The sequence below is a fragment of the Excalfactoria chinensis genome, chromosome 16 (assembly GCF_039878825.1).
Source record: "Excalfactoria chinensis isolate bCotChi1 chromosome 16, bCotChi1.hap2, whole genome shotgun sequence".
NCBI classification, from domain to species: Eukaryota; Metazoa; Chordata; class Aves; order Galliformes; family Phasianidae; genus Excalfactoria; species Excalfactoria chinensis.
The window spans coordinates 4,989,516-5,013,307 of record NC_092840.1 but is presented as its reverse complement, the minus strand read 5'-3'; the positions used below and the strand labels follow the sequence as shown (position 1 = coordinate 5,013,307).

The following is a 23,792-nucleotide window of genomic DNA, read 5'->3' as shown; positions in this document are numbered from 1 at the left end:
CTCGCTGCTGGACCCCAGGAGCATGACTCCCACCCGCAGACACAATGGCTCGCCAGCCCTCCTATATAACACGCTTCATGTGCATTCTCCATATTAATAAATGGGGAAAGAAGGAACCATAAATCTATGAACTGCCAATTTGCACAGGACTAGGTCTTTTACTGGCTACGCACTAGCACCTTTTACAGCCCATTAATTACTTTCTCTAATAAAGTTTGACAAAATGATAACTTGCCCATGAAAAGTGTTGTAATAAATACATTTTCTCTAACTTTCAACTATTCTTGCATGTCTGGCTCATAAACCCCTCCCACGGTTCAGCAGCTTATGGCCTACCTGTGTTTTTCAGCCCAGAAGGAACCCTGGTGTGATGCTCCTGTGAACAGGACAATGGCACTGATGCCATCCACACCTGGTGCCTGCAGTTCCCCCAGCTGAGCACAGCCTGGTTGGGCATGAGAGAACATCCTGCTCCCCAGCTGCTGCTTTTTCTTCCTGGAGATTTGAGTCAGGGATGAGGTACCCCATAAAGCCCACACCTAGCACACCTCTCTTTGTTCCCCATCTCAGGTCACACCAAAATCAGCTCAGAATAGCAAGCAGCACCGAGGCCACTCCTAAAGGTGAGGTGCTGAGCACTCCCTCAGCAGCCCTGGGCTGAGATCAGGTCCAAGCATCACACTTCCCCACCTGACCCTCAGCCCACAGTGCTCTCTGTATTTCCTCATTTACACAAAGGCACGCGTGAGCTCAGCAGAGAACACAATGGACAAAGCTGTTCTTTTTCTAGTACAGGAAGCAATAGGCACGTGTTCACCCTTCAATAATTCCAAATTATAAACTGTTCAAAGACTTTGTTATCACTTAGAACAGCACCAGAGAACTGACTCACCTCTGGACATAGGAATTCAGATCTCTTACCTTACTGCATCCATGCTCTCTACCCAGGCACTGGAGACATGCACCAGGATCAGGGGTTACCAGCACTGCCAAGTGTGTGGATGCTGTGCTGCACCTGACAGCAGCTTTCTCTCCCTGATTAATCAGCTGAGCAACTCTACTCTGCCCAATGAAATCATCAGCCCACCCCGAGCAGTGGCACGCAGGGAAAATTTATTATCATAATTTAAAGGCTGAATTCCCACTGTCAGTACCTGTGCCATAGAAATTACTCAGTCATCTGATATTCAACTGTTGATTTTGCTGGGTTACATGAAGCTGGACGCACCCAAAGCGGAGCCTGAGTTTGAGCAGATAGAACACAGGACCTGGAGCCCTGTGGCACCACAAATTGGAGTTTAACATCAGACGTGTAAATTGAAACCCTTTGACTCAGAGGCCCAAATATGAAGCAGGCTGATTTTGGAGCGATGACTTTAACAGTACATCCCATCCCCTGCCCAGGAGCCTGCCAGGATTTCTGATGGGTTGGGTGAAAGGAGTGGTGTGCATTTGTATGCAGAGCGAGCGTTAAGCAACAACAGTAGGGGGGAAAAAAAAACACGTTTATCAGTAGGGGAAAAAAAAAAGGGAGCACAAATGTTCTCACTCATTTTCACTCAGCCAGCTGAAGCTCTAAGTCAGAACCGGGGAGGCTGAGGATCTGCTTTTCCTCCTTGACAGACACCTTACAGCAGGCAGCCCAGTACCTGAGCCAGGCACCCAGCAGGGTGATGCTGCCCCACAACTCACGCTCCCTGCAATGCCAGCACAAACCTAGAAGCCCCAGTGCTGCTCTGCACACCTCAGCCTCCCCAGGTCTGCAGTCTTTGTGCTGTTGGGCAGAGCTCCTCTCCCACCCACGAGTTCTGGGCTGGGGCCATTCAGACCCCCAGGAATTGGTCCTGGCAGAATAATTTCCTTAAGGATCAGACACAAGGAGTTTGGTAATGGGAACTGTAGGTATGACCATGCAGGGACCTTCCCCCTGAGAGCATGAGTGGAATTCTTTGCAAAGCTTCCTTCAATATAGGTCTCCTATGTCCACCCAGGACCCTTCCAATGATGGAAGAAGAGAGCGCATAAAAATTCACATGCACGATTTTGATCATGTGCATTTATCTGTAGAGATGGCCCTTTTTTTGCCAAGATAATGTCAGAAACTCTACACAAATCATCACAATTTACACTCTCCTCCTCTTTAGTATAAGGCAGAGTCTGCCAAATCAAGGGCTAATATATCACATTATTTCTAGTAATCCAAGGGCTGCCTCCTGCCAAATGCTTTATGAAATACCTATGTCTTTGATTCATTGTTTTCCTACCTCACCTTGTGGATAGCAAAGCTCTTTCCCTTCCTTGTACAACTCTGGCTGCATCACAGCTCACAGTGCTGTTCAGCAGTGCCAGCCCTCCTCATCTCCAGCCTGGATTAACCCCTCCCATGACACTGCAAAGCCCAATGCGTTGCAGAAAGACCTTGCCACATCATTATTATTAGTTTAGGATAGTTTTCTTTCTCCTTCCAGGGTGAACACACTGCCCCAGTGCTGCAGCCAATGCAGCCTTTTTACCATGTGAGAACCAGGCAGAGCTCAGCACAGCTGTGTCTCATCATTGCAGTAATGCCTTCACGTGCTGCAGCCCAGCGTGTCCCTCTTCACCTACAATGAGCCCATGGCCCTCGGGACAGAACCCCTCCTGTTCTGGTTGCACAGCACTAGATGATGATTGCACAGCCAACCGATGATTTATGAACCTTCTGGTCTTGGTGCAAGAGCCCACAGAGCAGTTGTAAGGAGGGAAAGCAAATGCATAGAGCAAACAGAGTGCTGCTTCCTGCAGAAACACAACCACAACACCAAGCATGTCCTTCTCCTGCCAGCACCAGGATGACTGATTCCATGGGAGGACACACCAGTCACTGAAGGAAGACCTGAGCAGCTCTTCTTTCACAGCTTTGAGCACTGAAACAAAAGCAAGTCCAACTATCCAGCATGCCCCAAATGCTTCAGGGGGGTGGGTCTACAAAGTGCCATTTTACATATCAAGAACAAAAGACATGATAAAGCAAACAGCAGGAAAATGGAGAGAGAGGATGTGAAGGCCCACGTCCCTCAGCAGACAGAAGGGAGGCTGCAGCAGGAGCTCAGGGAAGGGGGGGCAAGTGGAGCCATCCCCTGCAGAGCAACTGCAGGCACCCAGCAGCCTGGCAGACCCCATGGCAGCACCCCTGGGGCAGAGCTCCCTGCATGCAGCCTCTGTGCTCCATTGCAAAATCTTTACATGCAACTTCCTCATCCTCCTAAAGGGGCCATCGCTCCTTATGTGTTGCTTTTTTTTTTTTACCCCTTTCTTTCTTTCTAAGGCACAAAATAGGACCTCTGTGCACTCTTCCCATCGTAGCCCAGCATGGTGGGACTGCTCCCAGGCTGACACAGCGCTCTCCTGGGCATGAGGAAGGCACTTTGCCCACTTACAGCCTCCTTCAAGGGAACAACCTCAGACTGCTTTGCAGATCAGAAAAAAAAGAGGAATTTCCTTTACAGGAAGCAAGTCCAGGGCCGGAATCTTCCCTTGTGCTTCTCATCGAGTAGCAAAGTCTCCTCTGTTCATTATAATCTTCAGTGTAACTTCTGCTCCGCAGCTCCTTTAATCACATCAGATATGGGAACAGAAACATTTCATTGTTCCTTGGCCACGAACAATGCCGTCTGTGGAGCCATGAGAAAGCACAAGATGGAAATAAAAAAAGGCGGGCTCTTGTTTCCCCCCCCCATAATCTCTCCTTCAAAATGACAAAAGAGGGTTTTGTATAGAGAAAATTGTCACATCCAGAAACAAAACAAAAAATAGAGCGTGCGAGCTGGGACCACTTTTATCAGGAGAGGCACCACGGGGAGATATGCCAAATGTGATTCATTTTAACAAGGTTGGCTTGCAGAGCCCGTGGTCAGCCAGGAGGGTTGGGGAGTGCTGGGATCACAGCCTGCCTCGTTATAGGGGCAGGGTGCTGCAGCAGGAGAGGAGCTGGTGGGAAAGGCCAGGCTGGGGGTGGGGGTGTTTTTTATTATTTATTGCTAGTTCAGCTTGTGCATTGCCTTGTTTACAATGGAGTAATTAAAGTATATAAACAGATATGGAGGTTCTTGCTCTCCCATCCATAACGGGCAGCTAGCAAGGATTAACTGCATGGCCCTTTGGGGATACGCTTCCCCTGCACCGGCACCTGAGCAAATACCCTTGAGCTGCTGAACAGCTGTTTGTAAAGCAGCACGATGCCGGGCTATAACGTCATACAGACACTCACACATTGGGGACTGGCCCTCCTGCTCCCCCAGCTCTGCAGGTAGAAGAAAGACCCAGATCGATAGAACTGTGAGACCCTTTGAATGCAATCAATGCAGCTGAACAAGCGTATAAGTCCTGGTGTCATCACATTATTTATTCCCCAATGTCCCTATCCTGCTTCAGCCAGAAAGCACACGCAAATACATTCCTTCCCTCTGGTTTGCAGCATGCAAATAAATCAAAACCCCAGGTTCTGCTTCCCTGCCTGCTCCAGGATTATGAACTGCTGGCATCAAGAGCTCTGCTAAACGTGATCAGTTCGCAATGAGCAGGATAACAGGATAGTGGCACCCACTCAGAGACCCTGAAGCCAGCTCCCTTTCTTGCAGACAGCTCCTGTGCCCTCTCATCTTGCAGGTTCTCCTCCTCCAGCTCTCTGCCACCTCCCTGGGATGCCACTGTGTTCCCTGACTTCTTTTAAGCCATTGTTACGCAGTTTATGAAGCACTTTAAGAGTTGGAATTTGTGCCCCAGGAGAATGAGCTGCAGAGAAAGAGCTGGGCAGTCCTGGTGGCCTCGCAGCACCAGCCAGATGTCACATCCAGCCCCAGCAGGCGGCTGCATGGAGGCAACGAGGGCTGCCCCCCACCGTGCTTCAAAAGAATGGGTGAGAGATGGGCAAAGGCCCACCACTGTGCTGCCTGCCCCCTATGGGGAAGCAGAGCTGAGCCATGGCACCAATAAACTGTGGGGCACAGCAGGAGACAGCTGCAGGCCCAGAAGCTGAGCCATGTACAGAGCTGGACACAGAGTCACCAAGCAGGCAGAAGCATGGGGATGCTGTGCTGGCACCACTGCTGCTCACCCCGCAGCCCAGGCGGGCAGGTGCCTCCCTGCAGAGCAGGGCAAGAGGCACTGCTGTAACCCAGCAAGAGGAGCAGCACACTCTGGCTTTCCTTCCCACATCCACAACAGCAGCACAAGTGTGCACATGGAAGGAACCTCAGGGTGCTCAAAGGGAGGGCACAGGCCCTGGTCCCTGCATGTCCCAGTTTGAAACCTTCACAGCCCCAAGCCAGGTACTGCAGAGAGTGAGAGGAGAAGGAGACCCCCCCCCTAGGGCACCAGCTCCATGGGCAGCAATGGGGACTCGGAAACAGTCCCAGCATGGAGACGCTTCAGGAGTCCACAAGCACCTGCAGGGTCTTTCCTAGCTCTGTCTTTACACATGTTAAAGTTCAGTTCAAGCGACTTACTGCATAATCATTGAAGTAAGCCACAAATATTTCCTAATCCAGCAATGCTAGGAAGCTAATTTTCAACAACTGTGGGCTGCACGCATGATCCATAGGCAGCCTGCCACACCAAGTCCTTCCACCCGCTGGCCAGGCTCACTGCTCCCTGCTCACTTGCAGTAGCAGCTCATGCAGCCTGGACTGTGCTTTGCACTGCACAAGCACCCCAAGGCCTCTTGCAAACATTGCTTGCTACGGGGCCAGCACCAACCAGAAGCACTGTTTACAGCATGCACAACATAAAGGAAAGGTTTCTGTTCATTGCTTGAAGGCTCCAAATCACAGAATGGTTGAAATTGAAAGGGACCCCCAAAGGCCATCTGTCCCCACTGCCTGCAGTGCTCAGGGACACCCACAGCTCCATCAGTGCTCACAGCCCCATCCCCTGACTGTGGGTGCCTGCAGGGATGGGGCACCTCCACCTCTCTGGGCACCCTGAGCAGTGCCTCACAGTGTGAACAACTTCTTCCTTGCATCCAATCTAAATCTCTCCTCTTTTAGTTTGAAACCATTTCCTCTTGTCCTGTTACAACAGATCCTGAGAGCAGTCCTTCCCTTCTTTCTTACAGCCCCCTTACAAACTGGAAGATCACTTTCCTCTGTCCCTGGAGCCTTCTCCTCTCCATGCTGCACAGCCCCAGCTCTCAGCCCATCCTTATAGGGGAGCTGTTCCATCCCTTGGGTCAATATTGTGGCTCTTCTCTGGACACACTCCAGCATGTCAATCATCTCCATACCCCCTGTGCAGGCAGCATCACACACATACACTTCACACGCAGTTGCTTATTTCCATCTATAACCAAATGACACCGTCTAGGTTGCTGCCTCCAGCTGATCGAGCCAAAACTGCAGTTCAAAGCCACATCACAAATTAGGTTATTTAGGATTCTTAACCAACACCATTAACTAAATCCCTAACAGCGTTCATTATGCTTCCCATCACCAATTTACAAAAAGGCTCTATCGATCTTGCCATTACAAATGCAAATCACGCTGACCACAATCCAAATCCACACACGCAGAGTGCTGTGCCCCCACGCTCTGTGTTGCTGCAGCAGAGCCGAGGAGGGGACAGCATGAAAACAGCCAAGGAAACAACTTCAAGTAAAGCATCTGATTAAGGAAGAGGTGGCAAGGTCGTGTCGGTTCTGTTAGACCACAGGCTGCGTTCCCACAGCTCTGCTGCTGCTGCTGGAACCCAGCTGAGCAAGCAGGTTTGCATCCCACCTCGGCACAGTCACCCTGCTGCACGCCTCTGCGTTGCCATTTGTTATTTGGGCAATGAAGCGGAGGTCTAAGGAGCAATATATTTTTTAGCTGTGGTTATAGCTTGGAATTAATGATCTTCCCACGAGCGCTGAGCTGACCTGAGGTAGAAACAGCATTTTCCATTATCTGATTGAGAAAAATATAACAGAAAACCTCACTTTCAAGCACAGAGCGCAGGTATCCTGAGAATAGCAGGGAAATGCTGCTATTAGTTCTAAAAAGTAAATCATACAATGGCTGAGCTTAGAGAGGACATTAAAGCCCCCCCAGCCCTACCCCTGCCGTGTGCTGGCTGCCCCCCCCAGCTCAGGCTGCCCAGGGCCCATCCATGGCCTCGGGCACCTCCAGGTGCACAGCTCCACCCACAGCTCTGGGCAATCTGTTCCAGAAAAGTTCAATTTGAAACCAAGGGCAAAAGTATCCACGTTCCTCATTATGCACCCCCTGCCCCATGGCCCTCTGGGGTTCAGCAGCACCCACAGGGGCAGATGATGCTGTAGTGACCCCAAACTCAGTGCTCAGTTTCACACCATTTGCTCTGGTGGGAGAAGGCTCGTTGTGATTAGCTCTATCAGAGCCTTGTGCACATCGATCTCATTACAGCTAGAAAGCTCATTTAGACCTTCGACAACAGAGGGAAATGAACTGTGATTCTGAGCACAGCCCACCAGCAGATCACGAATCCTCTCACTCCGAGGATACAGTTCGTATTACATCCAAGCAAGAAATCTATCAAGTCACTTTAATTAATTCCCTTCCTCCAACACACATGCCTGCAAATTGGAAAGGTCACACCCTCCTGCAAGGAAGTGCTGTCTGTTCATCTGCTAGGGATCTTGGAAACCACTGGTTTATGGATACATGAGTGATGGGCAGAGGATGTCCCCACAGCACAGCACCAGAACAAACATCCTGGCCCTGCTGAACCCAGTAACGCTTGTGTATTGGTTATTAATATACAGATGGTAGCAAATGTACAGAAAGTATAAGTAAAGGAAAACTCACCAGTGGTGGTGCCTTGGCTGAAGAAGCTGGGGCAGTCCTCACTGGTGAGCAATCTCCAAGAGATGCTGCTTCAGTGGGAAACAGCCCTTAAATGAGGTCTCAGAGGGGATGGAGTCGAGCTCCACCCCTTCCGGGAGCACAGCTACATCACTCTCACCTGTGCTCCCACAGCTGACCCCATACTTGCTTCAGCTGATTAATCAGAGGTTCAGGCTGTGATTACCAATCTCCCATACAGCTTGTATGCTGAGGCCAGCAGTGCTGAGGATGAGCAGCTCACCCGTTTACAAGCAACCCAAACACTGCCTGGTTCAAAGGGCTGATGGAGCACTAGGGTTAGTGCTTACCCAGACTGGGGAAGGTGAGCCCAGCCAGAACAGGGTAATGCAGCTGGATTCTGCAGAGCAATTCAACCAGCCCCAGGAGAGACAGCAGCACTGCCCAGCCCCAGCCCTCAGTGCCTGCGTGTTTCACTGACAGCAGAGACAAGGGAAAACCACTGGGAAAGAGAAGCCTCATAGAAACTACAGGACAGATGAGGAGTGGGAATACAGAGGGATGAGCAGCCAAGGGACATGGCAGGGGGTTGGATCTAGGTGATTTAAGGTCCCCTCCAACTTAAGCCATTCTATGATGTTCTGATACATACGAGAGAGACAGAGTACCCTCCTTACATTACAATCTACCTTTGCATTATGCTCTCTCAGCACCATGAAAGAGGACTTCAGGGGCTCACATTGGCTGCGTCAACCAAAAGATGCCCGGTTCTTAAAGCTGTTGTCTCGCCTCACTGAGCACCTTCTCATAAAACATTAAAAGAAATAATTAAGCGTTAAAGCAGAGGGTTCTGCAGTGGTTCTGTAGGGCCGTATCAGTAGCATCTAAGATTTCAGCGGCTGTTGAGGAGGAGGTGAGCCAGAGTCACACATTGCTCCTTCATTTGTGGAGACAGCGGTGGAGGTGGAGGGGCAGAGCAGGACAGGCTGGCTCTGACACAAGATATCAGGTCTAATTTGGAGCAACACAGACTCAGTCCCACCTTTTCATACTTGCACTGACCTGCTTTCCACGTGGGAAGTTCCTGGTTCGTTTCAGAAGGCTGAACCAGAGTAGTTATTTTCTGTGCAGAGCAGAGATGCCTTCACAGGAATGAGTCATGGGCAATCAACTAGAAGGTTGCTACGTCTCTGCAGTTTGAAAGTCTGGAACGAGCCATCACTGTACCACATATGAGAGCAAAATACTGTCACTTGAGTTAAAATCCTGCTCTCTCTTCTCCTTCCTTAAGCACTGCAAGGTGGCACAGATGGCAGGCACAAAATATGAGGGAAAAGAAAGTCAGAGAATCATAGAATCATTAAGGCTGGAAAAAAAAAAAACAACAAAAAGAAAACCCTCTAAAATCACTGATTCCAACCCCATCGTGCCCACTAACCATATCTCTCAGTGCCACATCCCCACATTCCTTTAACACCTCCAGGGACAGCGACCCTGATCTAAAACAATAAGTTCTAGCCCCAAAAAATGGCTTCAGTAAGGGAACAAGAACAAGAGTTCCTGCTCTTGCTCCCCAGGAAGACGTGGTAAAGTGCAAATGTGATCCCCTGCTTTTCCTTCTCTGAAATTAACGATGCTATTCTAAGTACTGTCCTCATGATGCAAGAGCCAGGCGGTGAGATGGCAAATGATGGACAGGCAGCTGCGCCTGCAGAGTGCAATGGCACACAGTAACGCTGTGCAGGCAAGGCATTTAGGTGAGTCACTGCAGGCTCGCACACGCAATTTCCTTACATCAACGTGCAGCCTTCAGTTGTGCACCTCCCACATTCCTCCCAGATAAGCTCCCTCTGTGCTCTTCGGCCCTCCTTATCAGCCCCAGCGGGTCCTATGCAGGATGCAAGGCAGACTGCCTGCCAACCCCCAGCAACACGTGGGAGTGGGGACCAAATCTGCACCGAGGGTGGCGGCTCTCAGGGGCATTTCCATCGCTTGCATTTCCATAGCATCATGCTGGCAAAGAAAGGCGGGTGGCGGTGAAAGAGTGGCTCAGTGAGGTTGAGAAGAAGCTCTGCTCCACCAGCCTTTCAGATACAGAGGTCGCAGGCTTGCAAGGGTCAGCAACCCCTCTTAATATTCACCAAAGCAGCGACAACAAAGGCAAGCTGGGGAAAGGGAAGCGTTCCTGCGGAGTCCCATCTTCACTCTGGATACCGCTCTACAATGTGGTGATTTCAAACCGCCCATAGGTTAAGCTACAGCTTTCATCCCAATAGGCACGTTCCCGCTGAGCACTGCCTGCACACGCACATCAAGCAGGGATGCTCGGATGACATCTAACCTCAGCAGTGCTCATGGCAGCACCTTTCTCAGCCAGGCTGGTAATTTAGATCACAGAAGAGAGTGTGCCAAACGCATAGCATTTAATAAGAGCAGAAGGAGGTCAGCAGCCCTGTCTGAGCGGTACTTTAAAAGCTTCCATCTGATATAAATGTTATCTTGGACATCAGCAGCACTTGGTAAATAAAAAGACAAGTTCCGCTTTCCAAAGCAAATTACTTGAATGATGCTTGGCTTTGATGATGATTCCTAGGAGGCAACTCTCTATTATTTCCCCTTCATACACCTGGGCATTAACCAGAAAGCCAAGGTCACTTGCTGCTTTCTCATTCAAACAATCTGGATTATGTCTCCCTGAAATCATTGCCACGTTGTGACAGCAGCTGCAAAGCCCAGGGAAAGCACTTCCCTCTACAGCTGTGGGGCTGCCAGGAGTGCTCCGGTGATCCCTGCAGCAGGGCAGGCAGATACAGCCACAAGCAGCATGCTAGGACCATGCGTGGAGCACAAGTGGGTGCTGGGATCATGCACAGATCAAGGGTGGGTGCTGGGACCATGTACAGAGCATGGGTGGGCTCTGCTCTGCTGGGCCCCTCAGCAGCAGGCTAGCCCTATGGAGCAACCGTGCACCACACATCTCCTTTAGGCTCTGCAGTGAGGCAGCATGCTCTGTTGCTTCCACGATGCCCAGAACTATTCAAGGCAACACCTGTACTGTGAAGCCTAGATGCACACAAACCTATTGAGAACTGCCACCCAAGAGTACTCCTTTCCCAAAACAAGTTGCTTTAGAACAAAAGAGGCGATGTGTCACCTACCTGTTTTATTCCCTTGGGTTTTCATCATGCCATGAGGGATGTGCCAGCTCAGCGCACCGTTGCCACAGGCTATAGGATGCTGGGCTCTGGCCATCAGTGGAGTTGGGACCCCTGTGCCTCCCAGCATCAGTGAGGACGGGCTGTGCAGGAGAGCTGCTGGCAGCCTGCACTTAGTGCCGAGGCACGCAGAGCAGTGAGAGCACATGAGGAGTTAAGTTTCTTCTTACAGAATGTGTAAAAGATGTGGTCTGCACACTTGGTGAGCTGCAGCATTTGTAGGCCAAAACATTTTGCTGCATATTTCTGAAATTATTTGTCAGAAAAGAACGTCAATGACATAGAAAATGAGTTGCAGATGTAACCTTTTCAAGCATCAATAATAACTTCAGACATTTGAAACTAGATCTTAACTCACAAGTGACTACATCACGCAGTTTCTGAAGCAAAGGCTTGCGGATCAGACACAGAATTGTTACAGATCCCAGCAATGCTGCCCTGCTCCAGCTCTCCCACTTAGCAAAGAACAATTAAATCCCTGCATTTGCCAAAGCGGCTTCCTTTCCTGGGACCTTTCTTCCCCAGGCTGCTGCCAGACCCAGCAGGCATTCTCAGGTCCAGAAGCCAAGCCTTACAACACGCTGCAAGCAGGACATCAGAGTGCCTCTGGGCCATGCAAGTGTTGCTTTGTTGCACACATAGGGCACAAGGACTCCTCACTGGCACATACAGCTGTGCAGCTGGGAGTGGTGCTGCAGGCACAGACGGCCATCAGAACACTCAGGGACCTGCAGCACTTCCTTGGCCCTGTGCTGCTTGAGGCACGGCCAATCTGCAGCCTGAAGGTGTTTTGTTCCCATCTCAAAGTCTTGTGGGACTGTGCAACCACAGCCACGGCCAGATACCGACAGCGTTGCTACCACATTGATACTCCTGCAATAAATATCACCGCTGCGTTCTCAGGGACACATGCTTAAGGAATTTAACTGCTGTAATACAATGGGCTCAAGTTGCCAAAGAATGTTTGTGCATCAGTGTGAAATCAGAAATTCGGAGAGGGGAGGCTCTATCCATCAAAGGGCAGCACCATGGGGCTGGCAGTGCCGGCAGTGGGAGCTGGCTTGCATTCGATACGCATCAGCCCACCGAACACAAACATCCTTCAAAGCACTGCAGGCACAAGCCAGCCCCTCACGGCCCCCAGCCTGGTCCTTACTCTGTAAATCACAGAGTAAAAGGACACTGCTGAGCAGCTTGGATTGAGATGAGATGCCCAAGCTGTCAGGCCAGAGGTTACCTGTGCTGCCCCTGGGTCACACCGTGCTCCTGCCACAAGGCAGTGACCCGTGGGGTCAGAGCCCACTGCTCCCACCCACCCATTGGACACGAGCAGGATTTTAGACTGCTTCCTCTTCCAGCAAAATGGAGCAATGGTAAAACATTACAATGCACAGGATCAGCATTCACCCCTCAGCACAGCAGGCTGCCCTTCCTTGTGAGCACAGCACCAATAAGGTGCATGGGGTGCACAAAGCAAACACATTTCAGAGGCTGTTGGCACACTGCAGGGTCACTGCGCTGCCAGGCAGGGCTGATCCCACTGCAGTGTGAGAGGGACCTGGGGGCTCCTGCACTGAAATCATCTGGTTTAATTACAATTATGGTACGTGCCTCTCTATTAACTGTGAACGTTTAAGTAGTTTAAAGCAGGCGGAAGGGCAGCCCCTGCTGCGTGTGCTCACGGCGCTGTTGGGAGAGCTATTGGCTTCCAAGTTGCATGGCACACTGAGCTGTGGGAGCAACACCAAATTCAGACCCTTTCAAAGCACAAATGTTCCAATAAACGATCCAGAGGACCTGCCCCATGCAGACACCTCAAAGCAAAGCATTTCCGAGCACACCTTCCCATCACACACCAGAAGGATGAGCTGAGGTTCAATCCTGTTGCACACATGAGATGTGGTTGGCACTGCACAGTGCATGCAGCCATTCCCAGGTCCCCCACACCCGCAGTGCACCCAGCCGTACTGTAGGAGCTCCTATTTACCAAGAATCATATGTTTTCTGCCCTGGTCCTCACTGTATTCAGAACAGTTACTTAGCTTCAATAAGCCCCTTGTTAAAGCCTTTTCCCTTCTGTAATCTCATCAAACTAACCAAAAGGAGTTTGTTCTGAAATAGAGTCCCATTTTGTAACCTGGCTTCCTATAGGAGATCTCCCCACGCACGCTCGGCCCCTCCACCACAAAAGGGCTCTGCTTGTCCTGGTGGCTAACAAAACCCGCAGTCTGTTTGGGTTAGCCAGCAGGGGGTTAATGAAAAGCCCGGCCCTGGGGACTCCCACCTTATCTGCAATCATGAATTTATTGAAGAATGTGTTAATGTGCTGGATTTTATTCATCAGGGGTCAGGGCTTTTCAAATTCTTCCTCCCGGCTCCCCCCTCTTTCCATCCCTCCCCAGCAAGCTCACAATGCTGTTTAAACAAAGGGCTCCCAACACAAAGAGCAAATTTACACAGTAAAGTTTTCTTGCGAGCCCAGAGCAGAGTCTGGAAGAATTCCAGCTTTATAAAGAGAAAAGGGGTGAGGGGAAGAAAGGGGGAAGGGAGAGAGGGGCATTTCACAGAGAATAAAAAGAAATGGAGAGAAATTCCCACCTCCGAAGCTCAGCACTGCTGCCAGTTAACTCCAATGGGCAACAAACCCTCCGGGGCTCCAGAAGGACATGGGTCCTCCTAACACCATTTTCAGTATCCTTCAGGGAGGCTGAAATTAATGTGCTAACATTGTCATCCGAAATCCAGCCTATATCAACATTAAACGCAGACTATCAATTCAACAGCTTCATAGAATCAGAGTAGCTGAGGTTGGATTGGACCTTAAAGCCCACCCAGCTCCAACCCCTGCCATAGGCTGGGTGCCCCCCACTAGTTCAAGCTGCCCATGGCCTTGGGCACCTCCAGGGATGGATGGATGTGAACCAGTAACATTTGCTACTGATATGTAGGATGCTGTTGGCCAGAGCATGTGTTTCCCTGAGCTGGTTTCACAGGTGGTGACACCCATGAGCCACAGCTGCACCCAGCACAGCCCAGTGGTGCCTGTGATCCCACTCCCAGCAGACAGAGGCTGGGGTTGGTGGCTAGCAATATGGATTTTGGTGCTAAACTGAAATGCTGAGGCACCCCCAGCAATTTCTCACTTTCCAGTGTTGGTCAGAGCTTTGAATTAGGCAGCACAATCCTGCACCAGCTCACTAAAGAGGGCTGAAATGCACATCCCCACATTGCATCCACTCCAGATCAGACGTGTGTGCTCAAAGCCACCAGCATTTACACACGAGAGCTCCTTCAGCTGACACCTTTTAGTTCCTCATGGCCACAACAGCCCCCTCCCACCCTCAGCTCCACAGCCTGCAGGTGACAGAGGGGTGGGGGATCACAACATACTGGATCCAGCTGCGCTCCGGACAGATCCCTGACTGCAGAACATACAATGCATATTTATGGGGTCTCCTCCGTGACAAGAATCCCAAAGCCTCATGCAGAAAGTAACTCAAAGGACATAATTAAATCAGTTAAATGTCTTGGGAAAGGAGACACACTGCAGCCAGACTTCAGCTCTCAGCATAAGGAACAACTCGGGGAGCACAGACTGTGAACACCCTCCAAGCAAATACTTGCCTTTATGTACTGAACAAGTAGAAGTCCCTGCCTAATGCTGACACAGAGGAGGACCTCATCTCAGCACCAAAGCAAGCACTGGGGAAAAGCAAAACCTCGACAGCATCCACAAAGGTCACAGCACAAGCTGCCAAGGTGTATGGGCAGCACTGGGTGGAGGAACTGGGGAGCAGCCAGTTTGTGCCCATCCATTAGCACACACCTCTCTTTCACACGTTGCTCTGCCCCTTCAAGAACCCAAAGAGCACCGTTTGAACGTGAAGCTTCCACCCCTAACTGACTTGAAAAGGGTCTCAGAAGTTTCTTTTAGTTTTCCATTTGTGCTCTCAGCATCGCAAAAGAACGCAGAGGGATCGTATGGAATACAGCTGGTGCACACTGTTTGCATTTTGATGCATTACGTGTGAGTTAGCAGATCCCTCATTCAGCACACAGCACTGCTGAGAAGGCACGGGATCTGCACATGGGGCTCCGGGAGATGCATCAGCTCATCGTTCCATCACACAGCAAAATGCAACACTGCACAGCTTTCTGCCCCTCAGCTCACACTGAATGCAACGTTAGAATGGAAAAAAACAACCAGATGAAGCTGAACATCTCTTCTGCTTCCTCTGAGCATGAAAGATAAGCAAAAGCTGGTTCTTCGGTTCAGAAACGTGTTCTGACATTGCCCAGCTGCCCAGGTTACAGCTTTCTCATAAGGCATTTTTCCTGACAGAATCCTAAAGGATTCTTTGAAAAACTCTCAGGAATATGAAAGGATTAAGAGTCTGAAATTGGAATAACTGAGAGATGAAGGGATTTTTGGGCTCTCAGTTAGAGCTGTAGCCTGTTTACTTTTTACTCACAGAACTTAACTCAAAATCTTGCCTGGAGAAGTTCTGTTAAGGATTCAGCTCCCGGCTGACAACAGGGAAGGAAGAAGCTTCAATACATGTAGAAACAGAGTCAGGAAAGCCTAGCAAACACTTGGACAAGGGATGCTCCCTCCCTGCAGTTACAAGGCCAGGCTGGATGGGGCTGTGAGCAACCTGTTGATGATCTTTGTGGTCTTTTCCAACCTGGGTAATTCTAGTGGGAGATGTCCCTGCCTACAGCAGGGGGTTGGAACTGGATGATCTCAATGGTCCCTTCCAACCCAGACCATTCTGACTCTAAGAAAACTGCACCTTGTTGCAGTAACCTGGCTCTGGGTGAAGCCGTAGCACTGAGGGAAGCCAATTGTTAGAGGGGATCTCCCTCATCCTGCCAAGATTTGTCCCAACCATCACAAGGCCCAGCATTTACCTACATGTGAACAGCATCATTTCCATCCTTCACATCCTAAGGGAAACAGGACTTGCTGCAAAAATTAAAGAACATGGCATGACATATACAATAGCCACCATTAACATCATATTTATTGTTATTTAGTTGCTCAGTAAAACATATACAGATATGTACAATATGCATGAATACAGAAGACTGCACTTTACATATTTAAAAAAAAAATAAAAGAAAAAGAACACTCAATTTCATGAGCTGTTGTCACAGTCTTCCAACCAAGCATTGAAGAAATGAATTGAACAAGAAACCCAAAACAAAAGAAAAAGAAAACAAAAAAAGAAGAAAAATAAAGAGTACAGGATTGCCTAACACACAGCAGAGTCAAGTTTCCTTATTTTACATGTGCAATAACATCTTTCAGAAGAGTTTGCTATGCAGTACGGATTACCAGTGTTTTGATTTCATTTGATTTTATTTTTTTCTCTTTTCCACGAACCAAATTCGGTCTAAAGAAATCCCATCCTTTTGCTTAAGGCTGTTTTAAAGCTGTAATATTCTTGGGTAGTGAATAGTGATAAAGTTATAACTGCCGGAAATCACAGCCTGCAGTTTCATCAGTCAGAATCTATGAGCGGATGGACTCAAACCAACAATTTTAATAGAGAATTTCTAAGACAAAATTAGACTATTTCCTCCATTAGCCTTAAGCAATAAAGGAGAAACAATTCTATAAAAATGGGTTATGCTCTTATACACCATCCATCGAACAGCTGTGAATCTAGCATTTCAGACAACCTCACACTGCAGCTTAAAAAAAAACCCATCATCCAAATGTATCAATTCTGGGGTTTTTTGTCTGTTTTCCCCATCCACCTCCGTCCTTCCCATAAGTGGAGCCAACACGCCACTCTTCAGCCTCCCGTGACCTGTGGTCATGTCATGCCTCCTTTCTTTAAGGAACATGTCAACATTTGGCCTTGCTGGTGGTGCCTGGAAGCTATCAGGCTGATCTCTTGCACTGGAAGGGCCAACCAGCCTCAGAACGACCACGTCTGAAAGCAGTACCCAAGAAAGGGCCCTCAAAATGGCCCCGATATTTTCTATGTTCATTCCCTCCTACCCAAACACACCTTATCTTTTTGATGGAATTCCCCATAACTAAATAATGAGCTTAAGCCCTTCACCGCTGAGGCTCTAACAACTGAACTAGAATAGCAGAGAATCTATTAACCCCATGAAAAAAAAAGAATCTGGAGAAAATCTGTGGGAGTATTTAATAAATAAGGCCTATTCAGTCCTTTTTTTTTTTTGGACAAAAGACATCACTCCTCGCTATCAAAATGCAAAAGATGTATTTCTCAGTTTGCTACCACTCTTTAAGTACAGCTTTTCTTTTAACATATACCAAAAAGGATCAGCAGACAGGGCCAGGAGGAAATGGAGAACCCAAGGCCAAGAACCAGACGACAGGCAGCTTCCAACCTTCCAACTCAAGCAGCTCCTACAGCACAGGTCTGTGCAGGAAAGGCTATTCAGAATACAAAGGCTGCTCTGAAAGTAACACCTCCTATTTATTCCCATGGAAACTACAACAGATACCATGGCCATAAACGTTCAACAAGCGTCAGTGGGGGCCATTTTTTCCACATGGAGGAATACCATTCCACAGCTTTGCTTCATATGCACTTTCATGTCAGACGTCATTTGTCAGACTGCCCCTCTGCTGCCATCTGTCACACAGCAGCAGAACTAACAGGGTATATTGGTGGAAGGTCCAACCTCCGCTGCCGTACCAACTTCCACCTCTGGTGGCCCAACATCATAAAACTGGAGGCATTGGTTTCAGAGCAGCCCTCTTAAATATGAGACCATTCTTTGAGCTATGTTGATATTTTCTATATGTCAATTTAAATAAAAAGAGTGCATTCAGTGTCAAATTAATGGTGAAAATGAGAACAGTAAAATTACCGCAGGCAAAACAAGCTTTGTTATCAAAGCTCCAGCATGTGCTGTCTGTACCAAACACACCAGGCTACAGGCATGAAGTTATCGTCATCCTGGTCAGCATATGTACCGATTCTGATCTGATCTTTGGCAAGAAGAAAACCATAGGAGTGCATATCAGCACTGGCATTGCTCACATCTGCCCCAGTAGAGCCGCCACCTCCTCCTTTTGCTTTGTTGGTAACATCAGTTTAGCAAGACTGAATGTACAGAAGGTTAGCAATAGGATTGCACGTAACCATGTTATTTAGCAAAGCAATACGGACAGTAAGGCCCAGAGAAAGGCTGACCACTCCTTCTAACTCCTCACTACCTGCAAATCCTATTTGCCTGCTGCTTCCATTGCACAGCCCCAGCGGGCTGATGGAACAGCCCCAGTGCAGAGACCCCATCCTCTCCTCATCTCTTATGATTTAAAGCCCTCCGAACTCTGCTGCTTTTATGGGCTCATTTCCAATTTGTATTCCTACAACCAAGTGGAAAAATACATCCCCAAGGAATGAGAACAACTCCAGGATAGAAACAGAGCTGCAGAGAGTCAAACAGAAAGGAAGGATGCTGAAGATCAATGAAATCAATGCATTTCTACTTACGGGAGGATTTCTCTTTAAAAAGAGATTTGAAGCATTTTATGCCGCATTCAATGAAAGGTCTCTTCCTGGTAGCACAGGGTGTGCATCCCTGACCTGAGGAAGCCTGAAAAACCTGTTCTTCTGAATGCAGCAGGAAAAACTAAAAACAAAGAAGCAAGCCATCAGGCCTGAGCGATGGTACAGGAATGCCATCAAACCATGAACTCTTCCTAAATTTTCAGCTGTAAGTGCTGAAAGACGGTATCATATGTCCAGGCATGTGCTTTGCTGGGTCTACTCCAAGACACACCTAGCTTGAACAAGTATAAGCTGAAATGAAAAGATGAGAACTGAGGCCCTAATCCACCAAAGCACTCACCCCACGCTTCACTGAGTACAGAAGTCCCACTCGGTTCAGCATATCCTTAAGTGATTTGCTAGACTGCATTTAAAGTTAAGCATGTATTTTGGTGAACTGAGAACGAACAAATCACAGGCAAAGAAACATCTTCCAGAGTGGTCAGTGATAACTGATATTCAACCTGGAGGTATTTTATTGCAGGTCCGGGGAAAGGCTCCAAACTTTCAGTAGCATACACCTACAAAAGGCACAAAACATGGCATCTTTTGGTTCCAAACCAAGTGCGTGTGAGGTGGCTCCAATCAATTGCTTCAGGATAGGCAAAAATCCTCACCCTAGTGACAGCTCCTGCTTCATTGAAAAGTAATGTTAAAAATCAAGGTCCCAAACCTTCCGTTTTCTTTCCAAAACTAAAGTCACTGACCACAACCATAATGGGAAATCAATCCATGCATGGTTAATTAGAGCACATTCAAACAACAAGAAATCCTGCCTTCTAAAACACTGTGAATCGTTCTGAAGCCGTATATGATCAAGAGTGAGAGTTTCAGACAGTGCTGTGGCCATTAGCATTGTAGGCAGAATTTCCTCCCCATTGATGTCTACTGAGAGCCAGACTTCAAAATAATTAAAGGCCCGGCACAATCATCAAAAAATACAAAGCAATCTTCAAATTCCATCCCTTGAGAAGGGACACGTTTTGTGAATTCATGAGAGAAGCAATAAATAACCCTAGAGAAGCTGACTCTTATTTCATAGCAAAAACGTCATTGCCCAGCGATGCTACCGGGCTTTGGGGAGCAGAGGAAGCCAGGCTGGCCTGAGCAAGGGTGGGACTGCTCACACTCCCTGTAAACAGAGGATACACAAATAATAGACAGCGTTACGTAAAGCCACAGGAGTGTCAGATCATCGTGTCATTTGTGTTTTTATCTGGTTTGCTTCCAGCTTTCTTCTCCAATGAGTATTATCTACTGAGACCAGGAAAGCGTGGTTTTCCTTTTATTGTGTTCATCTAATAACAGCGTTCTTCACATGCATGGCAAAAAATGGAGCCCAACCAAAGTTTGGAAGGGTCTAACCTGGGGTCTCCCTGTCCTGGCAGATCAGGAAGCGCTGACCGTGGGCACACAGCCCTTGGTGTAGGCTGTCTCCAACCATCCACCCACTGGGACAGCTGCCATAGGAACTAGGGTGTCTCCCACAGACAAGAGCATCACACCTCTGATCAACAGCATCTTCCTTCAGCTAAAATGGGGAACAAATGGGAGCTGTGCTGCAGTGCAGCCTTGCAGTGGCTTTAGGAACACCAGCTGGATGCTGGGCCCAGGCCCAACCTCACAGAGGGCACTGCTGCAGCCCAGCCCCACAGCACAGCACACTCACTGGGCCAGGATTCTGCTCTGCAGGGTATGAGCAACACAGAAGGGGCTCAGTACCTTTGGGGGATTGTTTTTTTTATCTCCAGCAGTTATAAAATGACAGCTTTGGGAACAGCACCAGGAAAGCAGCAAGCCTGGGAGCTCGTGCACCCCTTGCTTCTCAAAGAGGCAGAGGAAGAAAACGCTGCAGCAACCTGGGTGTTTGGTAGAGGAGATAATGACTATTCGTTATTAGGTAAACTTCCTGTTAGAGCTATTTAGGGAACCATCTGTGTACCTTCCCAGGCCATGCCTGAACCAGCCCGGTCATGACAGAGCTCCGTATCTGCGTTTCACAAAGGCAAACAAACAAACCCCTGTCCTCACCTCACAGAGAGATGGGGAGCAAATGAGGGAGGGAGGTGCAAGGCTGAGTATTATTCATAACAAACCTTCATTTTCTGAGGATCACTGCCTGAATGTTCAAGAGAACATTAATCGCTTGGTATGTAAGTGACTGGCAAAAGCTGGGTGTCAATACATAACATAATGATGACAAATTCATTTAACCGGCATTTATTCCTGAACTGCTGCTCTTCAGGATTAACCATCGTAATAAGCACTGAGCAAAACAAAAGAAAAACAACAAAAAAAGAAAGCAATGAAGAAGGAAAGGAGGAGGAGGAGAAGTAGCATCTTTGTCTTATTATGACATACGTGACTTGGACATACGCTGAGATGAAAAAGGAAAAAGGCTTCATCTATAAATGTATGCCAAGATTACAGAATAATGGGGGGGGAAAAAAAAAAGTGGTCTAGCAGGAAAATCTTAAGCAAAAGTGTGCTAACTGCAGAAGGGTTAACACTGGTAACATACTGTGGCAGAAGATTAAAAAAAAGTTGAGGTTTACTTTAAATTAACCCTTTCCAGTCCATATGCCACTAAGCAGGTACCAACCTAGAAAAATAGTCCACCTAGCAGTAGCGGCCCTTTGAAATTAAAAAGAGGGGAAAAAAAAAAAAAAATAATTATAATAATAATAATAATTTCTTTTGTTCAAGTCAGGGCAGCCACAAAAGTCCCAAATCTGTTGGAGATGTCCGAGTGCAGGGACCTCCATGTCGGCACCGCAGTCCGGCCCTTCGCCTCACCCACGTCGTCCGTGCAGTGCACCGAGAGGCACTGCAAGTGGCTGCCAGTCTGCGCCGCAGCCGACGTCTTGCTCGGGGGAAGGTCGTGGGCTAGAAAAGGGTTCACAGAGAGAGAGCGTTATGAGAACCACGCAATGCAAGGCGCTCACGGAACGCAGTGACAGCATCCCAAGGCAAGCAGGATGGCCCCGCTCCCTGCCCATCCCCACACCGCGTCCCCATGGAATTCCTTGCCCGACTCTCTCTGTTGCATGCACCACTTCAAGCGAGCATTCAGCGTGTCCAAATGTTCCGGACTTGCACAGCTAGATATGCAGGTTCTATTGCACACCCCAGCGTCACCCATCAGATCCCGGCACTCCAAGTTGATCTCTGCCATCTCCTATAGAACGGGATTCCCTGTTTACCTCTCTTAGTGGGATAACATGACAGCACCCTCTTCATCACTGAAATCCATCTAATCTCGATTTCTCCTCCACTGCTCTTAGTCACATCATCACACACAAAACAAAATACCCCAGATTTCAGCCCTCGCCTTGTAAAACCTGCACGTTTCCCTGTGCACCCTTCCATGGGGTCCTTCCCACAGCCCTCCAAGCGGGACACACCATGCTTGCTGGTGGCTGGGTGGCACAGGGCAGCCTGTTCCCTCCTTCCAGGCCACACCAGCGTGATGGCAAAAGAAAATGCTCTTGAAGATAACAGTCCCAGGAGCACCTCGGCTGCTGTGGGGGTGTCTGAGCCATGCCAGCAGCCCCTGCCGGGAAGGCTTCTGTGGGAGCAAACGCTGCCAGTAAACAGAGCAACAGCCCGAGTCGGGGCCAGAGACAGCGTCCTGACAGGAAGTCTGCATTTTCTCTATTTCACCATTGCATTCACATTCACTCAGGGGATGAAGAGCAACACGAACAGACCCCACAGTTCTGCTCTGATAGACCCAGAGAATACAGCCGGGGTGAAGATGATGCTGAAACACAGCACATACGCCAACAAATGCCTGTGAATGTTTAACCTCATTAAGACTTTTCTTCACATTGCCCTTTCAGAGCTCCCCAGACCTAAGCAGCGTGGCTTTAGTGCACACACGGGGTGAGCCATGGCTGTTCCACTTCACCCACTGCTGTACCAGATACTGGACAGAAACCCCACAGCTCCGCGGTGCTCCACTGTACCAATATCACATTCATTCTTAGAAGATAATCTTAAACTAGTCTGGAAGTCCCTGATTTCAACTGGAAATTGCTTTAGGTACTCAATTATAGGATGTCAGAAACGTTCTTATTCAAAACTGTATCACAGCACCACACAGAGAAATGAACTATAAAGCTGTTGTTACACACCTCAGCTCAGCACAGCAGTGTTCAGGGTTCACATTTCAGTACAACATTCTCAATTACTGCTGTAACAAAAAGCAGCAGCTCAGAGGTGTTTTCTAGGCTCTGTGTCCTGGAGTTGGCTTTGGACTTCATCAGTTTTGATCAATGCACTGTACCAACCAGCAGAGCTGGAGCACGAGCAGCTCCCCATGCAATAACCAAACACACGGATCCCAAAGGCTGCCTCAGCGCATCCTTTGCTCACACACCGACTTCTGCTCTTCTTACCTGCTCCCCCCCTCCTTTCCCACACTGCCTGATGCTGCCTCTCTACAGAACAACAACATCCCCACCTCCCCGAGGCTGTGCTCCAGCCATGGCCCTTCACACACCGCTGACACACTGCAGCAGAGCTGGTGTGCTCACATCCTGCAGGCAAGGCAGCCCTGTGCAGGGCGAGGACTCCTTGGTATGTTGTTAACAGAGATGAGCGAATCCCAGGCTGTGATTGTGATGCCACTTCGGAGAAAACGCACAGCAAAGAGAAACAAAACAAAACAAACCACCCTAAATAAATACTGCGGGGAACTGAGAAAGGAAAACGTCCTTTTCATTTGTAGTTGTTCATTATGTACAATACTCAGTTTTGTTTTTTTTTTTATTCTTAGGTCTCCCTGAACATACAGGACATGCTGGTCTCGGTACAGGAAAAGCCAGCGCCTTGAGATTAGTCTTTGTGACAGCAGCTTTCTTCCTCTGCTGCAGAAAAAGAGGAAAGAGTGCTACTTGCAAACTGCTGTCACAGGAGGCCCAAGGATATCTGCGGTGGTTTAGCAACGAGCATTTACCGTAGGATGCAAGAGACCAGCCCTTCAGCTGAGAGCACAGGGACATCAACTGCAATGGCAGAGAAAGCACATCCCCAAAGCAGGCACTGTGCCTCACCTGGTCACCACCAGCACCCAGAGAGCACTAGCTTCTCAGTCAATAACCAAACAAGGCAGCTCTTATACCAAAAGCACATGAGGAATAAAATATACACTTGTTTACTTGTAGATCAGTCAAATATATTGCCATAGTCCCCCACATGGCATCTAGATCAGCATCACTGTGTAAGGGCTCATT

The 23,792-nt window shown here is 48.7% G+C and overlaps 1 protein-coding gene and 1 long non-coding RNA gene across 2 annotated transcripts in view; both read right to left on the bottom strand.

The window, feature by feature from the left end:
* LOC140259465 (uncharacterized) overlaps positions 1 to 23,792 on the bottom strand; it is a 79,355-nt gene that overhangs the window by 27,300 nt on the left and 28,263 nt on the right. The gene's annotated exons all lie outside the window — the stretch shown is intronic.
* MN1 (MN1 proto-oncogene, transcriptional regulator) overlaps positions 16,009 to 23,792 on the bottom strand; it is a 35,828-nt gene continuing 28,044 nt past the window's right edge. The window contains exon 2 of the mRNA XM_072350832.1: positions 16,009 to 21,441. Within this exon, the coding sequence (XP_072206933.1) occupies positions 21,257 to 21,441 (185 nt within the window). The 3' untranslated portion in view covers positions 16,009 to 21,256. The remainder of the gene's footprint in view (positions 21,442 to 23,792) is intronic.